The sequence below is a fragment of the Cololabis saira genome, chromosome 2 (assembly GCF_033807715.1).
Source record: "Cololabis saira isolate AMF1-May2022 chromosome 2, fColSai1.1, whole genome shotgun sequence".
Classification (NCBI taxonomy): domain Eukaryota; kingdom Metazoa; phylum Chordata; class Actinopteri; order Beloniformes; family Belonidae; genus Cololabis; species Cololabis saira.
Window position 1 is genome coordinate 40,612,415 of NC_084588.1, and position 21,517 is coordinate 40,633,931.

At 40.9% G+C, this 21,517-nt stretch overlaps 1 protein-coding gene across 1 annotated transcript in view; it reads left to right on the forward strand.

Annotated features, from left to right (window-relative positions):
* The window catches only part of LOC133463810 (carbohydrate sulfotransferase 8-like), a 227,037-nt gene extending 220,935 nt beyond the window's left edge, over positions 1–6,102 (forward strand). Inside the window, exons 3-4 of the mRNA XM_061745536.1 lie at positions 227–264; positions 2,386–6,102. Coding sequence (XP_061601520.1) covers positions 227–264; positions 2,386–3,609 — 1,262 coding nt within the window. The 3' untranslated portion in view covers positions 3,610–6,102. The remainder of the gene's footprint in view (positions 1–226; positions 265–2,385) is intronic.
* Positions 6,103–21,517: the final 15,415 nt, after the last annotated feature.

The window sequence follows — 21,517 nt, forward strand, 5'->3', positions numbered from 1 at the left end:
TTGCAAGTCATCACACAGACGGGGGCCGCCTGGCTTCCCCTCCCTGGGAACCACAATTAAATGTGACAGAGAGCGTTGCGTTATTGGAGCATCTGATTTATCGAAAGCTCCCACATTAACTGTTTCGCAAAGGACGAAAACACAGGTTGTTTACATAAGCACTGATTTTCTTTCATCTTTTCCTCCCTCCCTCTCTCTCTCTCTCTCTCTCACTCTCTCTCCTCAGGCATGAAACTTGGAAGCACGCCACGGCAGTCCAGAGAGGTAGGTGTTTACTCCAATCCTCCCAATACACTGACATGCAGTTTGCTCTCACCTGTTATCGAACCACTACCATCCCCCCCCCAAAAAAATGAAAGTAAAAGAATAAAAAAAGAAAGAAGAAGAAGTGACTGTCAGCCTCGTGGCTCTCTCTCAGCGAGGGTGATAACATCTGTGTAGAGAAGCCGGCCTCACACTGCGTCCAGCCAGTTTAGTGAGTGAGCGAAACCGAACAAGGACTCGCTCCTCAAGCCGTGACCTGGTCATGCTTCTTTTTCTTTTTTTTACTTTCCTCCCTTCATTTGTGTCTGTTTTTAAGTCACACAAGAGCAAAAAAAAACGCACACGCAAGAGACAATTATGCAGAAAATGTATGTCATTACTTAATTGGACACACAAATTACTACTCATTATTAATAGAAAAAGTGAAATACTGAAATGTATTCTTTCCACTGGGACTGAAACAGTTGAAACAAGTGTTTTGCATGTCTGCAGATTTGACCTGCACAGTTTTTCATCCTCACTTTAACTGCTCCCGCTCAGCCACTGGCACTGACTGGTTCCCTCCAGACTCTTGAGCATCTCTCTCTGCTGCCAGTGGGGGAGATCAGATAATGTGTTATTCTTCTTTTTTGTGTTGTTTAATCACTAGTTTATCTCTGATTAAAGCAACTGTTTGATCTTGCAACAACCTATTTCTCCTGAGGAATGAGGATTACAGTGACTCCACCGCCATAACACTTCGACTAACTTAATAACCTTTATTTCTGCAGGAAAATAAAATTAAGAAGCAAATTCAAATCACTAGATTTCTCAAGTTTGACCTCCCCCAGATAAAATGACTAGTGATTAGTGTTTATTTTAACCTCAGGTGTTGTCAGACTTGTACGAAGGGATCTGTTTTCATTTTCTCTGTTAAAATTAAATATCAAAGAGTAGAATTAAAGAGATAAGGGATTGATGTGTTCATTTATCACATGAACCCGAAGGTTCAGATAGCTGAGGAGAAAACAATGTTAGGTTTTACTTGTGCACAATTAATAAACTAGCTTTTATATTGTGCTCTCATAACTAATCCAAGCTTGCACTCTGCTGTGCTCATTAGCATCAATGAGAGACCTGCACCATTTTCCAGCCCTGAATAAATGGGATGTCTGATATAAGAGCGTCTGACACCTCACACATTACTGAAGCTCTCCTGTTTTCCTCATGTAGATGTCCCTGCAGATGAAAGAACATGGTTTTTAGTCAGGAAGGAGAAGACCCCACACTCACGATGGTCCCATCACCTAGTCTGCTGTAAAGTTAAAATTACACATCCAGTCCATTGGCTTTATGATGCCATTACAAGATTTAATTGAAATAAAATGTCAGAATGCATGACGGCCTGGGGCTTCATCTGATGGTTATCAGGCAGGTCCTAATTTAGATTCCACATTAGGTGTTTATAAGACATTTATATGGTATTACAACTCGGTTTATTGCTAGGTCAGGTGTGGTGTTCACTGGTAAGGGAGGAAGAGCTTTGTTTGAGCGGTGGTTGAACAGCACCATCAAGTGGCCATTGTTAGAATTGAGCTTGAGATAAAGGTGTTTCCTCTTTTTTCAAGCAAGAAAGTTCAAGTGTACCTACAGGACTGTCTCAGAAAATTAGAATATTGTGATAAAGTCCTTTATTTTCTGTAATGCAAAAATGTCATACATTCTGGATTCATTACAAATCTACTGAAATATTGCAAGCCTTTTATTATTTTAATATTGCTGATCATGGCTTACAGTTTAAGAAAACTCAAACATCCTATCTCAAAAAATTAGAATATTCTGGGAATCTTAATCTTAAACTGTAAGCCATAATCAGCAATATTAAAATAATAAAAGGCTTGCAATATTTCAGTTGATTTGTAATGAATCCAGAATGTATGACATTTCTGTTTTTTTAATTGCATTACAGAAAATAAAGAATTTTATCACAATATTCTAATTTTCTGAGACAGTCCTGTACATAACAATAAACTCTCTCATCCTGCATGCATGTTCATGTCATTACCTAAAAGTGTTGTTGGTGTTTTGTTTTTTACACGTTGACTGCTGTCATCTTCAATGTGTTCTGTCGTTCTTTGACAGACCCTGTCCACTCAGGACCACGAGAGACACAGATCTGACGGTTACCACGGCCTCCAGGCTCCAGAGAGCATCCTGTCCAGCCCCATCCCTCCCATGCAGTTCCCACACTTCGAGAAGCACCGCCAGAAGGCCCCCGCTTTATCCCGGGAGCACGATATGGGCTCCCTTCACGTCACCAAAAGACAACGCAAACTGCTGAAAACAAGTCCACAAGTCCTTCACAGCAAAAGTAACGTCTCCTCAGCCTCCTCGTCTTCGCCCTCTGCTTCCTCCGCTTCCTCCGCTTCCTCTGCCTCCTCGTCATCTTCAATCACGTCTTCAGCCTTAGTTTCTTTCTCGTCTCCAGTTTCCTCTCCCAGTGCCTCCGGCTCTGCTCGCCAAGAAGGCTGGGGGACGCTCTCCGGCATCATCGATGCGCGCCAGCAGCTGATGAAGGAGATCTGTGCCAAGTACAAAAGCAGCATCTCCAAAACCATCACGCGGAATCACGTGAAACACCTCTTTGTGGAGGACAAGTACAAGCTGTTGTACTGCCAGGTACCCAAGGCGGGTTGCTCGAACTGGAAGAGGACCCTGATCGTGCTGGCGGGCCAGGCCGCCAACGCTCACAGCATTAAGCACGACACCGTCCACTACGGCGGGTACCTCAAGACGCTCGATAGCTTTAACCGCAAAGAGATCATGCACCGCCTGGAAACCTACAAGAAAGTCCTGTTTGTCCGTAAGCCCTTGGAGAGGGTCGTGTCGGCTTACAGGGACAAGTTTGAGAACCCCAACGACTACTACCACTCCCTGTTTGGGAAGCCCATAGTTTCCAAGTACAGGGCGAACCCCTCGGAGGAGGCGCTCAAGACCGGCAGCGGCGTCACGTTCAAGGAATTCATCCAGTACCTGCTGGACGTCCACCGGCCCGTGGGGATGGACATCCACTGGGAGCAGGTCAACCAGCTCTGCCACCCTTGTCTCATCGACTACGACTTCATCGGCAAGTTTGAAAACATGGAGGAGGAGTCCAACTTCCTCCTGCAACTCATCGGGGCGCCGCCCAATCTCACACTACCCAGTTTCAAAGATAGGAACCCGAGCGACAAGCGGACCTCTACGGAGATCACGGAAAAATACTTTTCACAGGTCAGCACGCTGGAGAGGCAGCGGGTGTACGACTTCTACTACATGGACTATCTGATGTTTAACTACTCCAAGCCTTTCAAAGATTTATATTGATCGACTCCTCTCACGGTTCTTAAATCATTCCACTTCGTCTACATTTCTGCAATGATCGTAATCTCAACATGAAAAGACGTGCACTCACATGCTCATTCGGGTGGTTGAGTCTGTCTATGTCAGAGAGACCAAGCTTTCTCTGAATATCGCAAAAGCTGATTTTTACTACATTTTTACCAGATTATTTTCTTTCTTAAATCAACTGTGGGACAAACTTGTTCATCTGCTGTTGGATTCGATACTGTAATTTGTCTCGAAATGCAAGAAACCTATTTTCTACAACAAATGGTTAGATTCAAATGAAGTTCTGATGACTATTATTACTCAGCCTGCTTTAAGACATGCCTTCCTGTAAGTCAAGTAGAAGGTGTCATGTTTTTTATTTACGGTTTTATTGGCAAGACTTTAATCAAATGTTCCAGTTAAATTTGGAGGGTTGCTAATGTCGCAGCCCTTTTACCCATCAAATATTCGTGAACACAGAATTTCAGTATTGACCTTGATTTGTTAGAATAAACTGCTTTTATGATACAACAACATTTGCACTTGCTATTTGACTTACAGCAGGTGAGGCATTAGCATACCTCTATATATCAGTGCATACTAATACAAATATTTCATGTCAACAGCTTTACAAAAATGTAAATCATAACAAAATGTAAGCCTATGAATAGTATTAATCTTTAAATTGTGCAAAGTGCTGACCACTCAGAAGCTGTGTGCACTTATTGTAGCATTTTTATACTTCTAACCTTGTCAGTTTTGGGTTTTGTGCAGTAGTCTAGCACATCTGCTCCCGGGCCGTCAAATGCACGACATCCAGGGTGCTAGGTGATGTTGCCAGTATCTCTCAATGCCACGGTCACTCATTTTCAAAAGTCAACAGGCTGGCAAACTAAATAAAATCAATGTTTTGTACGATTTGGACTTTCCAACTGGAGTGAGAGGAAGAACAAGAATAAAATTGAGTCATCCACCAGCAGGTTTCACTCGTACGTCTCACCCAGATCTCCCAAGATGCCACCCGGCAGCCCCTCTGTGTGTTTCACATCTCCTGTATTCTCCATCACTGTACAGGCTTCTTTTCTGACTCTACTGTGTAGACTTGTGCAATGGGCATTCAGATAACTATATATTTTTATATGTATTTCTAAAATATAAATACACACATACACACACACACACACACACACACATCCAGTGCATACACATACACACATATATATAGATATAGATATATATCCTTTCAGTAATACCAGTGTAAAGTGTTGTGTCACTGAAGAGTTTCTTTCCAAAGTAAAAATATCCACCGGTGGAAAACCACAACTTTGACTCCTTTAACATCCAAATTAAGGTGCACAAGGAGCTGCGGTGGATGTAATGATAACATTTGGTGATTTGGCTGTAACAAAAGATCTTGTTAAATGAAAATGGATATGGACAATTTTGGAAATGAGCTCTTTGATTATTTCTCCCTGATGTGTTTGACTCTTAATAGGATATTAGACTCTGGCTAAATGAGCTTCATTCCTCCCAGTAACCCATCCTTGTTAATGACTTTTTTAACCTATAACAACTCTTTTGTGTGACTGTGTGCGTGCGCAAGCGTGTGTGAGTGTGTGTGTGTGTGGGTGTGTGTTTGTTTGTTAATGAGCAAGCTTTTTAGATGTTTTACAATCGTTGCTGTTGCATTTCAGAAGATGCAGTAAATGCACACTAAAATCTACTGCAGCTACATCCTGCTTGTGATATTATTAAACCACTGATAGATAAGTTTCTTTATTTCCCATTTGATACAGCTCAGACCACAGTAACAATGTGCACTAATGGAAACTGCGTGCATACTAGCAGGTTTTGGAGCCCAAAGAATCAGCTTGTACTGAAATGAACTGCAGTTTTAGATTTTTGCTCAGTTTTAGACTTCAGATGATCCCTTTGAGATAAATTAAGTTGAACTGAATTCAGTTGGAGGCTTTAACAAAACCCCAATCAATGTAATTGGTAACAAATCTTTTCTTCCTGTGAGAGAAAAGCACCGTAGAATTTGATCGTGACGAAATTATAAGGAAACTTATCTGGCTGAAAGTTTCTGTTTCAAAGTTTCAGTTTCTGAAAAACCTTTAACAATTCTGCTGGCGCTGCCCTTTCATGGGAACTTGTTTGAGCTTTCGTCAGTTCAGAGACGGTTTTTACAGTTTTTAAATCTTTTTTTCATTGTTGTTGTTGTAGATTGTGGTTATACTCTGAAGGTTTAGCCAAGCTTGGGCCAACACAGCTGTTGTACAATGATGGGTATCGCTCGCTCCCTGCCTTCCAGCTTATAAAGTCTTATTGGTACGTGGGTGTGTGGAACAAATTTATCAAAAAGCATAATCACAGTAACAAGTGAATGTATAACTTATTGTTGGTGTTAAAAGTGCAGAAAAAAATGATCTTAAGCCCTTTGCCTTATTTTACACTGCCAATCACATGGTGTATTTCAGGAAGACAATTTTCAGGTGATGAGTGTCTACTAATAAATTGTCTTTTAACAAACTCTGTGTGTTTGTGTTTCATTTTTCATGCATTTGTCATGTTGTTGGTTTGTTTCACGACTGCTGTGGTTCCTGAACTCTGCCTTAGACCCAAATAGGCCATAGATGGTTAAGACTCTTCAAACTTAATGCAGGCCTAAGTTGTTGCAGCAAAAATAAGACAACTGAAGAACTTAAACATGCTCGTTAATTTCATCGCAGCTCAAATATTTCTGGAGGTGATACTCCATAACATTTCAGTTTTATAACGTATCATAAACAAAAGTGAGTGTGTGTAATCACATAAGCACAGGCATGTTGTAAGAGGAGTGCTAACGGCATGTTCATGTAGCATAATACATAATTCAACAGCAAGTTTAACGTATTAACTTACATATTACTACCATTAAACCTAAAGTGCAGCCTATAGTTCCTTGTCCTGCCTTATGCACATTTACAAATGCTGGCGGTCATACAATCGCCGGAAAAAAAAATTGAATCAGTTTTCATATTTGTTTTGTTGAGGAAAATAAAATGTCCACTTATGACACAGAATGAGGGCAGCGTGGCGGCGTGTGGGTTAGCGCTGGTTCCTGGTGACGGATCCTGGTCTGGATCTGGACTGGAACCGTTTGTATGTCCTCTCAGTACTTGTGTGGGTTTTCTCCCACAGCCCCAAAACATGGATGGATGAATAGAATAGAGTAGAGTAGAATAGAATAGAGCAGGGCCGGTTCTAGAAAATGATGACTAGGGCTGCATCTCAGATCAGAGGGGGTGCACATGCCTGGCACGTTATTCAACACTAAATTATGCATTTTCCCATAATTTCAAGCGGAATGATACTAGCAAAACAAGAATATTTAAAGTGTATTTCAAATGCTTTATTGCAGCAATATTGCTGCAGAACAAAGAAAATGCTACATTTAGTCTGGGCTACCTCACCCATCAGACAATCTAGAAACAGATTTTTTTTACCCTGAAAATAAAACATAGAAATTTAAATTAATTTTATCTATAGGCCTACAGCCCAAAACCATGACTAAACATGACAGTAATTTCAAGTGGAATGTCAAACAATAATATTTAAAGTGTCTTTCAAGTGCATTTTTGCAGTAATATCGCTGCAGAACAAAGAAAATGCTACATTTAGTGTTAATGGTGCAGCAGAGAGCAGCGTCTTGCTGGTGCAGGTAACACAGATGAGTGATGTACACTAAAGCCTGATTTATGGTTCTGCGTTACACGCAGAGCCTACACCGTAGGCTCTGCGTTGGTGTAACGCAGAACCATAAATCAGCCTTAACGCGCTCGCACTTGTCAGTTTTTTTTTCATCTTTTCAACTGAGCATGCAAACACATAAACTGAGGGTGCAATGCATGCTTATGCACCCTCGTAGAACCGGGCCTGGAAGTGCCTTTTATTGTCATTTACACATGTACAGTGAGCTATACATACTTGAAATAAAATCTGGAACATCTCACTCTTCTAATATTTGATTGAATATGTACATTGTAGAAAAAATATGAATATAAATAAATACAAAAAAGGGGAAAATATAAGAGTGATGGGTATGTAGGTAACATAGGAGGTATTATTAATGCACACAAAAATTATTGCACAAAGTCCGGTTGGAGGGGGGTTGAGGTCGGACTGTAATTACGGCAGTGGTCGCCAAACCTGGTCCTCAAGATCTACTGTCCCGCATGTTTTGGATGTTTCCCGGCCTCAGCACATCTGATTCTAATTAACGGTCCTCATTAGCTTGTTATCAAGGTCTGGACACTTCTGTTGTTGACACAGCTCCTTGTATCACGGTGTGCTGAAGCAGGGCAGCATCTAAAACATGCAGGACAGTAGATCTCGAGGACCAGGGTTGGTGACCACTGAATTACGGCATGTAAGAGTTTAGGGTGTCGATAGCTTTTGGGAAGAAACTGTTCCTGGATCTGTTTGTCCTGGTCCTGGTGCACCTGTAGCCAGTACTCGAGTTGTAAAAAAAAATCAGGGGGATCAGATGGTGGATTTTATCATATGGGGACAGATAATTTGTGATGATTACAAATATATTACAAATAATAGCACTGACCAAAACACCTGCAGAAATACTGCAGGAATGACATAGCAGCAGTTAAATGCAGCCTTCTGTTAGCTTTAAATATCCACTGGGCTTACATCAAATACATCAAAACACAAAAATAAAAAACAGTTTTCTGAACTTATCAATATGATTCTGTCCTTCACAGGATAAGTAAAATGGATCACTGCAAAAACTCAAAATCTTAAGAAGAATATTTGTCTTATTTCTAGTTAAAATGTCTCATTTTAGTAAAAACAATCTCATTACACTTAAAACAAGACTCATCACTGGAAAAAAACAACAATTTTCACCTGTTTCAAGTAGATTTTCACTTGAAATAAGTAGAAAAATCTGCCAGTGGAACAAGATTTTTTTGCTTGTAATAAGAAGATAAATCTTGTCCCACTGACAGATTTTCCTACTTATTTCAAGTGAAAATTTACCTGAAACAGGTGAAAATTGTCACATTTTTCTGGTGTTATTTTTCTGGTGATGACTCTAAATGTTGAAATAGCAGTAAAACCACATTCATTGATGAAATGACATAAGGGATGGAAAGGGGGGATGGAAGTTTTACAGGGGGGAGGATTTTGACCGTTTTTATTTCAGGGGGGATGCCATCCCCCCTCATCCCCCCTCAGTACTGCCTGTAGCGCCTCCCTGAGGACAACAGGTCACACAGTTCACAGCCGTGGTGGGAGCTGTCCTCGGTGATATTCTTGGCTCTGCCGAGGCAGTGGGAGGTGTAGATGTCCATCAGGGAGGGAAGAGGGCAGCCGATGATCTTCTGCTCCGTCTTGACCCCCCTCTGGAGTCTCTCCCTGCCCGCTGTGGTGCAGCTACCCAACCATACTGTGATACAGTATGTCAGCGGGCTCTCCATGGACACGCGCTAGAAGGTTAACAGCAGGCTGCTGTCCAGGTTGTACTTCCTGAGGACCCGAAGGAAGACTAGTCTTTGCTGGGCCTTTTTCTGCACTGTAAGCTTATTGATTATTCTAAATCGCCGATAGGAATGAATTCTGATTCCCCACACACGTGGACAAATTTGTTGGTACTTTTCCACAGAAGAAATAAAAACCCACAGTGGTCGTGGTAATAACTGGAAACTGACAGAAGTTCTATAAATAATAATTTAGTGTCAATTAATGTGTGCGTGTATGTGGCCTCAGGATGGACTGGCGACCTTTCCCGGTTGTACGCCGGCCACTTAGCCAACAGGCAGCAGAGGTCCGCTCCAGCTGACCCCTGTGACCCTAAATAGGAAGAAGCGGGTGAAGATAAACGTTTGGTGTTTGGTTTGGTACATTTTGTCTCCATAAAGTTTGTTTGGAAAGAAAAAAAACATCTACATTTCGTCATTAATCAAAATTTGCACTTTCTGCCACCTATTTTGGATTTTACTTGAGCTTGAATCATTTGATATATGCACTTTCCAAAAAAAGAGTTAAAGACATGACAGCTACAGAAATGAGTGAATGGAGGATTAGAGTTGTTGGTTTTATATTGTTTTATACAAATGAACTGCAACTTACTGTTGAAGCTGTGTAAGTAAACGGGGAATACTGATATTTAAAACAAGGCGTGTAGGACAAGTAATAACACCACAGGACGACTTTAAAAAGCTGTTAAACTCGCAAAAATAAGTATTTTTTTGTCACCGAAACGCTCCCAGGCAAGAAACCTAAGTTACATTTTAAAACATAATTATCAGGACACAAATTTGATTTCAGATTGTGTTTCATTTTATTTAAGCTTGATGTTTCCAACTAAGTTGAAATAAAATTTTACATGTGCTGCAAAAACAGATTCCTACTAAAACAATGAACTGGAATGACAAAACTAGCTCAGACCAATCACGTGTGAGTCTGTAGTCAGAGGGTCATTATCAAGAAGCGTTGATGTATACCGTACCTGCAGTTTATACAAAACTGAATTACACAGTAATTAAATTATTGTGATTTTAAAGTATATAACACAGTTGTGATTCTATATAGGAAAAAAATATAGGAAAATTAGTAAACGCAGGTTAATTCAGCCTTTTTTTTATCTTCTCATTTTCTTATTCACAACAAACAAAATGCATCATTCAATACTTTAAACTTTCTCCTAGTGACTGTATAACAGAGGTTTAACCACCCCTGTTATACAGTCACTAGGACTAGGGCCGGTGTTCTGCAGGCTTTACATGTTTCCCTGCTTTAATACACGCTGATCGTGATCCATTCATTTGAATCAGGTTTGCTAAAGCAGCGAAACATCTGAAACATGCAGGACACCAGCCTTCGGGGACCAGGACCGCCCATCGCTGCTGTATCAGGATAATGGGGCAGGACAAAGATCCATATGTGAAATACTTGGATATGTTTCAGTATTTAGATTTGACTGACAGCTTCCATCACAGCATGCATGCATCTGTCCACTCCCAGAACTTTCTCCTCTTTATCTAATAAAGGTACAAACAGCCGAGATTATCACACCCACTCGGTTTAGGAATTGTATACATTTAGTCAACAAAATGTTAAGACTGCAACACAAACTGAAGAATATCTTTAGAGATGAAAAGTGGCTCTTTTATGCTAATTGATTTATAGAACAAGTACTACTCAGGCAGGATTTTTTGTCTCAAAAGACAAGACATATTGATGTTTTTCCCTCCCGAGCAAGCGTAAAATCAAATCCAATCTTTAAATGGCCTTATCTGCGGCCTAGTGTCCGAGGAAGGTCTTAACATAACAGGATCTCAGATAAATGCTGCTCTGGCTTTACAGGTTAATCAGCATGAACATGGCAGAGTGCTGAAACCCATTCTGATCCACTGTGTCATTAAGTGATGGAAATCCTTGTAAAGTTCCTGAAGGTATGTATACTCACATCATCTCCTGAAACTTGGAAAATAACTATCGTCTCACTTGCAGTGTCTACAAGTATAAAACGTTTAATTTTGAGATCTAAGTGCTTTTAAATTGAAGCTTTTATTCTCACATCGCATTGCCGCTGAGTACCTCTTCTGAGGAAAGACTCGTTTCATTTCCATTCTGTGATTAGATCAGAGCGTACCTGATGGTGCCTGATCCATTTGTATGATTCACATGAGTCTTATTAGATTCACAAAAGGAAAAGAAAAAAAACAAATCACAGCAGCATTTTTGTCACCCTAGTATTATGCAAACCCCGTTGTTTCTGCAAAACAAACATCATCCTCTTTTTTTTTTTGTTATTGTTGAGCTGGTACATGCATGAGCGTTTGTGTGAATATAAGATCACGCGTGTGCGTGTGTGGCAGATAAATATTGCAGCATGAATTGATCACTCTGTAGAGTTAGAAATTTGATTAAACGCTCAAGGCTGATTTCCGCAACATCTCTTGTATAAGTCATGAGAGCACTTTGGGGGAAGTTAAAACTGTGGAGAAAACAAAAGCCATCCATTTACCTCATTAGTGTGCGTGGAAAATCTTGACATGCTTTGAAGAGAGCGTGATTGTGCAGCTAAATCAGCTGCAGGGCCCAAAGCAGACGTACAAGAGAGGCAACCAAACATGCTCCCAAAGTGATAAACAACCTCGCCTTGGTTGGCAGGACTGTAAAAAAGAGACTTCGCTCCATTTTTCAAGAATTATTATTATTATAAGTTCCTCCGTTAATCTCCGTGTTTGCCCCCCAGCCAGCGTTAACGTGGGGGTGACAGGTTCCTGCTGGTTCTCTGACAAACAGTGACACGTGAACGCAACCAAGACTTCCACGTTCAGCTGCATCTCTGCAGAAGCTCTCATGTGTTGGTACAACAAAACACTTTAAGGGGCTGTTTTCTCGGTTCAACTGAGGCATTTGAGAGAGGGAAGATTTGCTCGTTTATAACGCTTTACTGATCCACGCACCAGGTTCATTCTGCCCACTTTCACACGAGAATGTTGTTCGTTTTGACAACGTGTTGCATGAAGCCCCCGAACATGATTTGCGTACTCTCAGTTATTGATCAGCCAAATTTAGATGATAAGTGGGGAATAATCATCCAGAAGTGTCACATGTCTTGATGAGGACACTCTCAGACGGACCCGGCTCTTTCATCACGTCCCGCTCATCCTGAAATCCTGCATTTATGTATCATTTACTTGGATGGAGCCAGTGATAATATCACGGGAACAACATTGGAGCTATAAAACCTCAGTCTGTAGCTTCGTAATTTGTCCTTGTTTGCTCCAGCAGACACCTTGGTGCTCTAAATTGATTTCATTTGTGCTGTTTGCGTCTCATGATTTAAAAATCCTTATTCTCTGAGGTTCATCCTCAGAGAATAAATCCACACAAACAAGAATGTACACACGTTAATTTGAAATCCCTTATTAAATAAATATTCATCACTTATCTTTCCATATAGCTCTTTAAAATAAATAAATAAGTAAATGAAAGTGCAGTTATGTTAATCCCATACATTAGAGGAGCCGGACAGCCCTGCTGTGCAGCTCTCTGGTGTGAACCACATGATGGCAGTGCTGCATCTGATATGCCATGAACTCCAGCACCGATCCTTCTCTCAGAAAAGTGATGCACATTCATGGACATGGAGGGTGGAGGTATAATGTGCAGCACCCAATAGCTGACACCTGTCCTCTTGCTCATTCACGAAAACATGCGGGACAGCCTCTGCAAAGTCCTCTAATTAGTCCACAGCTGAAGTGGGCAGAAATTATGCAGCAGCTTTGATAAACCCTAATCAATAAACACGGGTCCTGTAATGAGGTCATGCAGGTTGCCGAGGGCTGACTGCTTCTTTAACCTTGAGGCTGCAACTCCACCGAGCTGACATGAGGACTGAGGCATTTGAACTGATGAAATGCTTCTCTGCTTTCCGTTTTCACGTCTATCCCATCATCCCAGCTTTAACAGCAGCATATTGCGGCTGCATTTTTAATATGAAAACACACCAAAGGCTGAGGTGAACATCTGGGTGAAGATGATGCTGATGGACAGCAGGAGGAAACGAGTGTGCAGAAATAAAGCAAATGAAGGTATTTTACACACTCCTGAAACAGATTTGACTGTGTTTTGAACACATACTGACCTTCCTGCACTTTCAGCACCATTAATGTGTCACTTGGCTGAAAAATGACACCACACACAGTGTTTAATTCACTGCATTTTTGTTTGTGAATGTCAAGTAAATGAGTATAAATTCAAGTTTGTTTCAATGTTTTTCAAATTATAGTTAGAGACTTCATTAGATTTACTTCCATCTATCCATCCATACAAATTAGACAATGAAGACGTTTAATTTAGAACAAATGTGGTGAAATTTGAAACAGAGACAAATACAGGAGGAATTTCTGGGGATTTCTACTTTTCCACACAACAATTTTGTTTAAGTGCCATGAAGCATGAAGAAAACATCCAAGTGTGACGGGTAGGAACGTGTAGGATCCAAACCACATCACACGGTGGAGGTCTTGGTTTACGCTGTTGAAGTTTCCCTTAACTGATTTAAAGTGTGTACGAGAACAGACTCTAAACCATTTGGGATCCCTCCCACTTTAAAGCGGTCCGGGCTCCTTTATCAGTAAAAGTGCTTCACACATCACAGCCAGCCTTTCATTTTTGAAATAATTATTCTCTTCTGAGTCTCAGTGATTCAACAACGCTGAAGCGTTTTCACATTTTCCTCTTTTTTCTTTGTGACTGGCAGCTTCAGCAATCTCTGAAAAAAAGGCAACTTCTCTTTTGCTCTCTTTCAAGGGGAGAGGTGAGCTCTCAGTGCATCACCTCCTGCTCCCATCGTGTTTCCTTTCTTTCGTCAAGCAGCTTGAGTGATGGAGGTGACAGAGAAGACACCTGCCCTCAACCACTCGTACAGAGAGAGGAGGAGAGAGGGAATGAAGTGGCGAGAGAAAGAGAGAGAGAGGGAGGCATGCAGGCCTGATGGGAGAAACACACAACGAGGCAACAAACTTGCAGAGACTATCACTTATAGTGACAGGCCAGGAGGTGCCGTGCTATTAGCAGGCCGTAGGGGAGGCCCTGAGCGCAGCCCGTCCTGCCCACGATGGATGGGCCTCTCTCTTGGGACTAAATTAATACTGGGAGTCTAGTGAATTGCTTTTGGAACAATGTCCTCCTAAGGAGCTAATCAGACAGGAGTTATCTTGGAGCGCCTAAAGGCTGGCTGGCATGGCTGCAGCGCCGCGGCCGCCTGGCAGAAGGCGGAGGCACCTCACCCGTTCGCAGCAGAGCGCCGTGTGCTGGTGTTTCGTCAGGCCCTGGTGCTGATCAATTCAACGTTTACAGATCAGAGGGGAAGACAAAGTTTAAAGCTCAGTGAATTATTGCGATTATTAAATCAAAATCAAGGTGTAAGTACAGAACAGGCTTGTTGTTAAAGTTGAACTACTTGAGTTTCCGTCGCTGAGGGAATGCAGTTAAAGGTTTTAGATAGTTAGCTACATTTCCATTTATGATTACCTGATTAGACATCCAGCCTCCAAGAGAGCAACTTTGATTTATTTGAAGTCGTGTTTGCTGGGATTTAAGTTCATCACCCCCTAACCTTTTAGTCTGCAATACTTTCCCTCTAGCTCTCGAGGGACTTCAGCTTCTGAAGGCTACACTAACTTCACCACTTCACTTGCTTCGTTTGCGTTCAAGTGAGTCGTAAACAAGTTTATCAAAGCTTTTTTTCTTCTCTTCTATGAGAAAAGCGATGGGGTTGGCCGCAAATCTGAGCCAAAACAGGAACAAGACACTAAATTTGAGTTAGGGGACTTCTTTTTGTGCTACTCTCATGAGGACTTCACTGCTAAGTCCTGCAGCAAACGGTGTTCAGTTGGTTCCCAAACATCAAAACTGCACCATAAAACTTACTTAGTTTTATACTGGCTTACGTTCACACTGGGTGATTATTAAGCTCCTTTCAGATGGATGAACAACACAAACTGCCCAAGTTAGGATGTGTGTGGGGAAGTTATTGAGGTTCGGCTGGAAGACAAAGGTTCCTGACTGAGGTCAGCCTGGACGGGACTGGGCTGTCGCTTTTCTGGCTCTGAACATCTAATCTAAGGATTAGACGGTCCTCGTCTGTGCAGGCTTTTAAATCGCTTCTTTAAACACATTTGTTCTCTGCAGCCTTTGACTTTTTAAAAATCTTATTTAGTTTTATTTTATCTGACTTTATTGTCATTTATTATCTAGTGTGTGTTTTTTACGTACACCACTTTGGTCCACTGTGGTTGTTTTAAAGCGCTTTATAAATAAAGTTGGATTGCATTGGGAAGTGTGGTAAACCTTTATCATTCGTGGTAATGTTTTTACACTTCCTAACAAGACTGTATTGTTGGTTTAGGCCACCTGAACGACTTGTTTAAGGATAAAGACCTTCTTTTCATGATAATTCAGGTTTCAATTTGTAATTTCATCTTTATAATAATTTCACAGAGATCCCTGTAAAACTACAACGTTCTCATGTTGGACAGCGTCCAGGTCATCGATTGCTGGTATAAAAACATTTGTGTGTACGTGGCTCCAGCTTTCATCTTATTGATCTATGATTGGAACTGACTTTTTGGACAGGTTTTATCATTTTGAAAAAGTGTTCACAAAGGTGTCACCGGTGTGGGGGATAAGACCCAGCTGCCGGAGACCAGGAGTTGCAAAAAAAACAGTGATTAACAAAAAACTAAAAGTGCTGCTGAACAGGATTTTAAAAAACAACAACACATGAGCATAAACATGGCAAAAATATGAAAACCTGACCTGACACATAGAAGGAAGGAACAGTACGGACCAGCAGGGACCTTCAGGGGAAGACAAGACAAGATATACACAGAGGGCTTCACGAGACACAAGTGCAGACAATCAGGGCAGGCGGGAACAAGGGAAGTCAAGACAAAATTTAATCACAAGGACATGGGGTTTCAAAATAAAACAGGAACTTAAACACCAAAACTGTGACCAACTCAAAAATGTGACAAAAGGAAAGCAGCCGCAACAGAAACGCAGAGAGAAGCTTATAGTCATAACCAGCGATGTTTTGTTTTGCTCGTGGTTTCACAGCGGTGAGTTCAGGCCCCGTATGAGCAGACCAAACCTACACGATGGTGATGAGGTCTGAGCTGAGACGACCACGACGCAACACTGAGACCATACACGACAGCACGATGTGTGAGAGAATACACTCTGCTTTGGGTTTATCGTAGACACAGTAGTTCTTATGGCCACTTATTAGAAATTGCTGATATAAATAAATAAAAAGATAAATGTCTCCGGGCCGTCTGGGCCTGGGAGCAGGGAGCACCTCCGGTCAGCCTCAGCCTCCTACTCTGGAGAAAACACATCCAGACTGTAATTCACTCAACTATTCAGGTTTATCTCAGCTTATCGGGCCGATGAAACCTGTTCAGCAATGACAGCAGCTCTGCTTGTTCCTGTATCAGTGACACTTCAAGACGAGTTAATATCAACAACTGGCACTGTGATTGTGTTGCACCACTCAGGGAGGACCGACAGATGTTTACAAAGGGTTCATTTGACATTATCATCAAATGTAACTACGGTAAAGGTATTAATATACTACTTCTTCGGACAAATGGCTGCTGTTAATAATAGTGACTGGTGATGCCGACGTCCCCGACCCCCCCCAGCCTGGCCTTCGGCAGGAGGGACCCCCTTATGAGTCTGGTCCTGCTCAAGGTTTCTTCCCTCCTAAAGGGGAGTTTTTCCTTGCCACTGTTTGGCTTAAGGTTTTTCTCCCACTAGGGGAGTTTTTACCTGCCATTGTTTATGTAATAATTGCTCGGGGGTTTATGTTCATGTTCTGGGTCTCTGGAAAGCATCTAGAGACAACATCTGTTGTATTAGACGCTATACAAATAAAATTGAATTGAATTGAATTGAATTGAATTGAATTGAATTGAATTGAATTGAATTGAATTGAATTGAATTGAATTGAATTGAATTGAATTGAATTGAATTGAATTGAATTGCATTGATACTGTTGTATCAATGTGTTAATAACCCTTTGATGCTGTAGCTGGGAAGCACTCCTGGTCATTTATTTACTGAGGAAAAACAATCCCCCGTCCAATCTGTGAGAACCTTTACGATTAGCAGTCGTTCTCTTTCCTCCTCTACAAGACTGTCTCAGAAAAATAGAATATTGTGATAAAGTTCTTTATTTTCTGTAATGCAATTAAAAAAACAAAAATGTCATACATTCTGGATTCATTACAAATCAACTGAAATATTGCAAACCTTTTATTATTTTAATATTGCTGATCATGGCTTACAGTTTAAGATTAAGATTCCCAGAATATTCAAATTTTTTGAGATATTTGAGTTTTCTTAAGCTGTAAGCCATGATCAGCAATATTAAAATAATAAAAGGCTTGCAATATTTCAGTTGATTTGTAATGAATCCAGAATGTATGACATTTTTGTTTTTGTAATTGCATTACAGAAAATCACAATATTCTAATTTTCTGAGACAGTCCTGTATGTTACGCCTTGGTCTCCTCGTGTCTCCTCCTCACACAGACTTCAGCTCTTCTCCTCGGGCATCAGGAGACGGGAAGGCCGCACAGTAGTGATGTTCAATACCACCGATTTCCTTTCCCATCTGATATTGAGTAAAATTCAGGCTGGTATCGGCGATACCGATTCAATACCAATACACTGTGCAACTACACTTAATGTGCCCAGAAATAAAAAAAAATAGTATTTTAGATAGTTTAAGAATACAAAACATCAGAGTCACTTATTGAGCCATTTATTTTAAAGTCAGAAGTATACTAATGTAGCGGCTCATTTACGATATAGTCGAGCTGTTACAACAACAGAAAAACCAGAGTGATTTAAAAAGATGTTTCCATCACTAAAAAAAGATCCCAGGTAAAATAATAAAACCATTAATATAAATAAGTGAATAATAAACAAAATAAGAAATACTAATGAAAATGAAAAAAAGTAGTTCCTACCAGTAGCATGTCATTTAGACAGAATCTGAATAGTTTAGTTACTTTCCACCATATTCCTGTTAATGATATAATTTACCACAAATAACTGAAGTATCAAAAGTATCGATATTTTAGAGGATATTGATCTGGTATCGGAAGATATTTCAGTATTGATCTGCACATCATACCGCACAGCAACGCCCCACAAACAGCTCGTCCCTGAGTGTGAACACCACATGTTTGACAGTTTGTGAACTTCTTCAAACTTTTAGATACTCCTTGAATGTGACATCTGCAGTGACAGTATGTTTATCCGACGCATTAGCAGTAATTTGAAGCTGAAATGATCAGCCCACAACAAACACACGTCTAAAAAAACATTGTTTAAGCTCATCAGACTGGAAAAGCTGACCAAACTTTCCGGGGTAACACACGTGTTCATCACTTCAACAAGAGGACGTATGTTTTCCTGCAAGGCCACAGATGAATCCAGGTTCATGTCTATGCAACTAAATGCTAAATGGACTGCTTTTCTGCTCTTGTGGACCACTCAAAGCCACATTCAGCCATCCGCACAGACACAGAACCCTCCACTCCAACCGGAGGCAGCGTGGAGTTCAGTGTCCTGCCCAAGGACACTCTGACATGCGGACCAAAGGACTGCAGGGCCGGGAATTAAACCTCCGGCTTTCCCTTCAGCAGATGACTGCTCTACCTCCTGATCCTAAACTCTAACAATAGCTTGTTGCGTGTGGCGGAGATACATGAAAATGGCAAACGTGCGTCACGAAATATCACTTAGTTTGCTTTGGATTACTTAGATGAGCAGTCAAGCTGGTGCAAATACATTTTTTGGACGGATGAAACCAAAATATAACTTTTTAGGTTTAAACAGACGGAAACCCTTTTAACCGTCATTCATGCCAAGAGTTTTGAATTACACCGGCTCACTCTCAGGGAATATGTCAGGACGTGTGTCCATGAACGGAAAAGGTTGCTAAGGTTGTTAAAAGAAGGATGTCATTAATGTTTCAGAATGGCCACATCAATATCCTGAGCTTAAACTTATAGAAATGTTGTGGAGAGTAGTGATGTTCGATAACACAGATTTCCTTTCCAATCTGATATCGAGTAAAATTCAGGCTGGTATCGGCGATACTGATTTGATACCAATACATTGTGTAAATACACCTAATGTGCCTGGTAAATCAAAAAAAATTGGTGTATTCTAGATAGCTTAAGAATACAAGACATCAGTGTCACTTATTTAGCTCTTTATTTTAAAGTCTAATGTTTGTATATATATATATATATATATATATATATATATTTATATATATATATATATATATATATATATAGATATATATATATATATAGAGAGAGAGAGAGAGAGAGAGAGAGAGAGAGAGAGAGAGAGAGAGAGAGAGAGAGAGAGAGAAAAAGAGAGAGCTGTTACAACAACAACAAAAACAGAGTGTTTCCATCACTAAAAATATCATAAATAAAATAAAAAATCATTAAAATAAATAAGAGAATAATTAACAAAAATAAAAATTATCTCTTAATATAAAAAGTAATAAAAATGAAAAGTAGTTCCTACCAGCAGCGTGTCATTTAGAATCTGAATAGTTTAGTTACTTCCCAGTGTATTCCTGTTAATGATATACATTACATTAATGACTGAAATAGTCTCGATAAGTAGTATCGATATTTCCATTTGAGAATCGATTTAAGAGCATACAGATCTGGTATCAGAAGTATCAATATTTCAGTATTGATCCGCACATCACTAGTGGAGAGACCTGAAGAAAGCAGTTCAGAGAAAAACCGTCCACATCCAGAGCTGCGTTCTGTCAACTGCTGGATAATTTTTTATCTTTGGGCCATTGAACAGATATCTTGGTAAGAAGTTTAGATGGGAAATATGTGTGTATTGACTTGACTGACAGAAGAATAAGTTCCTTAAAACGTGCTTATCTAAAAAACTTCCACGGTAAGTTACTGGCACTATTAAACTGCCGAAAATGACCCAACAATTCAGTGCTTGTTCTTCAAACACATTGACAGCATATGCAGACTTCTTTTAAACTCTTTTAGGAAAACTATAGGCTTCACAAATGCTTGAAAATATTCTGTTATGCCACCATATGGCATTGTTTTAGAGGATATTTTGCCACCCACTGTTGTGTTTACTGAAAGAACTGAAACTCAAAGGGCATGATGACATGGAAAACTGCATCATTCTTTGTGTGGCTGCAACAAAAAAGAAAAAAAATACCTCTCGTTCAGAGTATGAAAACTGGATTTTCACCAACTAAAGTTGGTAGGATTGCATGTTGTGACCATAAAATGTCATCAGCCAGCAGCCTCAGTCCCTATCAGGCAGTCTGCTGCACAGAGCACTCTGCTCTGGCCCTGGGCGCTGGCCGCACTAGCAGGCACCCTCCACCTCCCCCCTCCGCCTCTCTTCTCTCTCTTCCTCTGTCTGTCTCTCTATTGCAGTGACCCACCCTTCGCTCCCGCCCCAGCCCCACCGCTCCCCTCCCCTCCCCCCCGTCACCCCGAGGCGCTCAGCTTCCATAGTGTCAGTGCAGGGGCCTCAGTGTTGACAAAGCAGCAGCCTTCAGAAGACACATCAAACCCTTTCCCTCCTCTGTGCTGTTAGAGAGCTCAGCCCAACAAAGGGACAGGGACTCCAGTTTAAGTCTCGGGCCATTACGAAGCTCAACAACATGGCCGCGGACAGAAAAAGACCCTCCAGGAGGCTGAATGTACCACGACTTACGAATGATCAGCGCCGACCATTCAAGACTAAAACCAATGTTGTCTGAGGGTTGAAATGACAGCGTTGTGATGGATGATTGTAAATATAAAGCATAAGTCAAGGCTGAGGGTTGATGCCAACATGACACATGCACTCTAATGAGAGCTGTGGGTGCTCCGTCGTGCCAGGGACTCCCCCCAAGGCACAGTAAGCGGGGAGAAATGGTATGTGATGCATACCAGATGTGATTGGAGACATCACACTCTTCACGTTGTTACTGCTGAGCAAATAGTGGCGGCAACAAAAGCAAAAGATCATTTTTCTTCTCTTCACACATTCAAGGCATGATGCTAGATTCTCGGAGAGCCAGGAGCAGAATAACACATTTCATAAGAATTTTTCAAAGAACTTCAGAGAGGATTACACCATGAAAAAACAGAGTCAGTGACGACTGCAATAGATGACGCAGAACAAAGTCACATTATCACCTCCTCCTCTCCTGCAAATGCTTGCAAACAGACAAAAATCTTAAATTCTTAGCATTTCGACAAAGTTTCCACAACTTTCACTCAGAACGAGGCAAACGGCACATAAAACTGCCAGAAAC